General features: G+C 38.2%; 1 protein-coding gene across 1 annotated transcript; it reads right to left on the minus strand.

Annotated features, from left to right (window-relative positions):
• Nucleotides 1-227: 227 nt before the first annotated feature.
• Nucleotides 228-1,172, minus strand: LOC126018237 (olfactory receptor 51I2-like). The gene has a single exon (XM_049780381.1). The coding sequence runs from the start codon at nt 1,170-1,172 to the stop codon at nt 228-230; it is 945 nt and encodes a 314-aa protein (XP_049636338.1).
• Between the last annotated feature and the right edge of the window lie 340 nt (nt 1,173-1,512).

The following is a 1,512-nucleotide window of genomic DNA, read 5'->3' on the forward strand; positions in this document are numbered from 1 at the left end:
TTTATACATTTTTGTGTGGAATTGTTACCTACTTTATTACCAAAACCTGGTGATTTTAACTTCTATATATGTCAGTTCATAATTAAACATGAAAAAGTATAAATTCCAATGAATTATAAAATAAAATAGATATTTGAAAATCTTTACCAAAGCGAATCTTTAAAATTCAAATTTATGTAGTAACAGTAAATATCCTCTGGTATTTCATCTTTTGACTTTCTTGTCCCTTAAAACTTGGTTCTCAGTAGTATTCTGAAAAGCCTCCTACGAATTTCTTTAGTTTTGATGGAATAGATAAGAGGGTTGAGCATGGGGGGTACAAAGAGATACATAAGGGACATGAGAGTGTGCACATATTCTGGGGCATTACGTGCAAAACGAACAACCATGGACACACTAACCATAGGTACATAAAAGATGAGCACAGCACACATATGTGACACACATGTATTGAGTGTTTTTAACCGTTCCTCCTTTGATGCAATAGCAAGTACAGAACGAAGTATGAGAACGTAAGAAAGGAGAATGAGAGCAGAGTCCAAACCAAAGGTCGAGATGACAACAGTTAGACCAACAACACTATTGATTGTGATGTCCCCACAGGGCAGCCGTATCAGATCTGGATGTAGACAGTAGGCATGGGAAAGTATGTTCGCCTTGCAGAATGGCAACCTCTTCAGGAGTACAGGTAACGGAAAAACCACACAGAAGCTGCGGATTATAACAGATATGCCCATGCGTATCACTCGAGCATCACTGAGCACTGTAGCATAACGCAATGGATTGCAAATGGCCACATAACGGTCAAAGCTCATGACTAGCAGGATCCCTGACTCCAAGACAGAGAAAAAATGAATGAAAAACATCTGAGCCATGCATAAACCAAAATTTAGCTTCCTTATATGGAAGCAAAATGTGACCAGCACTGTGGGCAGAGTGGATAGGGACACTCCAATATCATTCACCGAGAGCAGAGATAAGAAATAATACATAGGCTGATGTAAACTCTGCTCCTCCTTGACAATGAAAAGGATAAGGGTGTTTCCCACAATGGAGACAAAATAAAGTGAACCAAGAAGCAGAAATATCCAGTGTTCATAGGTCTCCAGTCCTGGGAGTCCTGTAAGGATGAAATAAGGCAAGTCTGAGCTATTGTGTAGATTGCCGTCCATGTTGAAATATTGCATAGATTGAATAGCCACTATTCTGTAAAAAAGACCAACATACACTTTTATCCAGAGTATACACAAAATATTTATCATTTTCATAAATTCCACAGTCCTTCACTAAGAAGCTTTGTCCCCCAATGCATTTCATCGCCATTTATAATAGATTCAGAAATGTACTGAATGTATTGATTCTCCCAGTACTAACACCATCCACAACTGTTCTTTAGGGCTTTGCCTATTTTCACCATGTCCACTCTCATTTTCATGGCCCAATAACCCTCTCCATTGTTCATCTATGGCAATAACTGGTTCAATATCTAAGGTAAAATGCTATGATTTTTAT

The sequence above is a fragment of the Suncus etruscus genome, chromosome 9, assembly GCF_024139225.1.
Source record: "Suncus etruscus isolate mSunEtr1 chromosome 9, mSunEtr1.pri.cur, whole genome shotgun sequence".
NCBI lineage: Eukaryota > Metazoa > Chordata > Mammalia > Eulipotyphla > Soricidae > Suncus > Suncus etruscus.

Bases quoted from the DNA above. Each gene is read 5' to 3' on its own strand.
- LOC126018237 (XM_049780381.1), bottom strand. From the start codon at position 1,172: ATGGACGGCAATCTACACAATAGCTCAGACTTGCCTTATTTCATCCTT.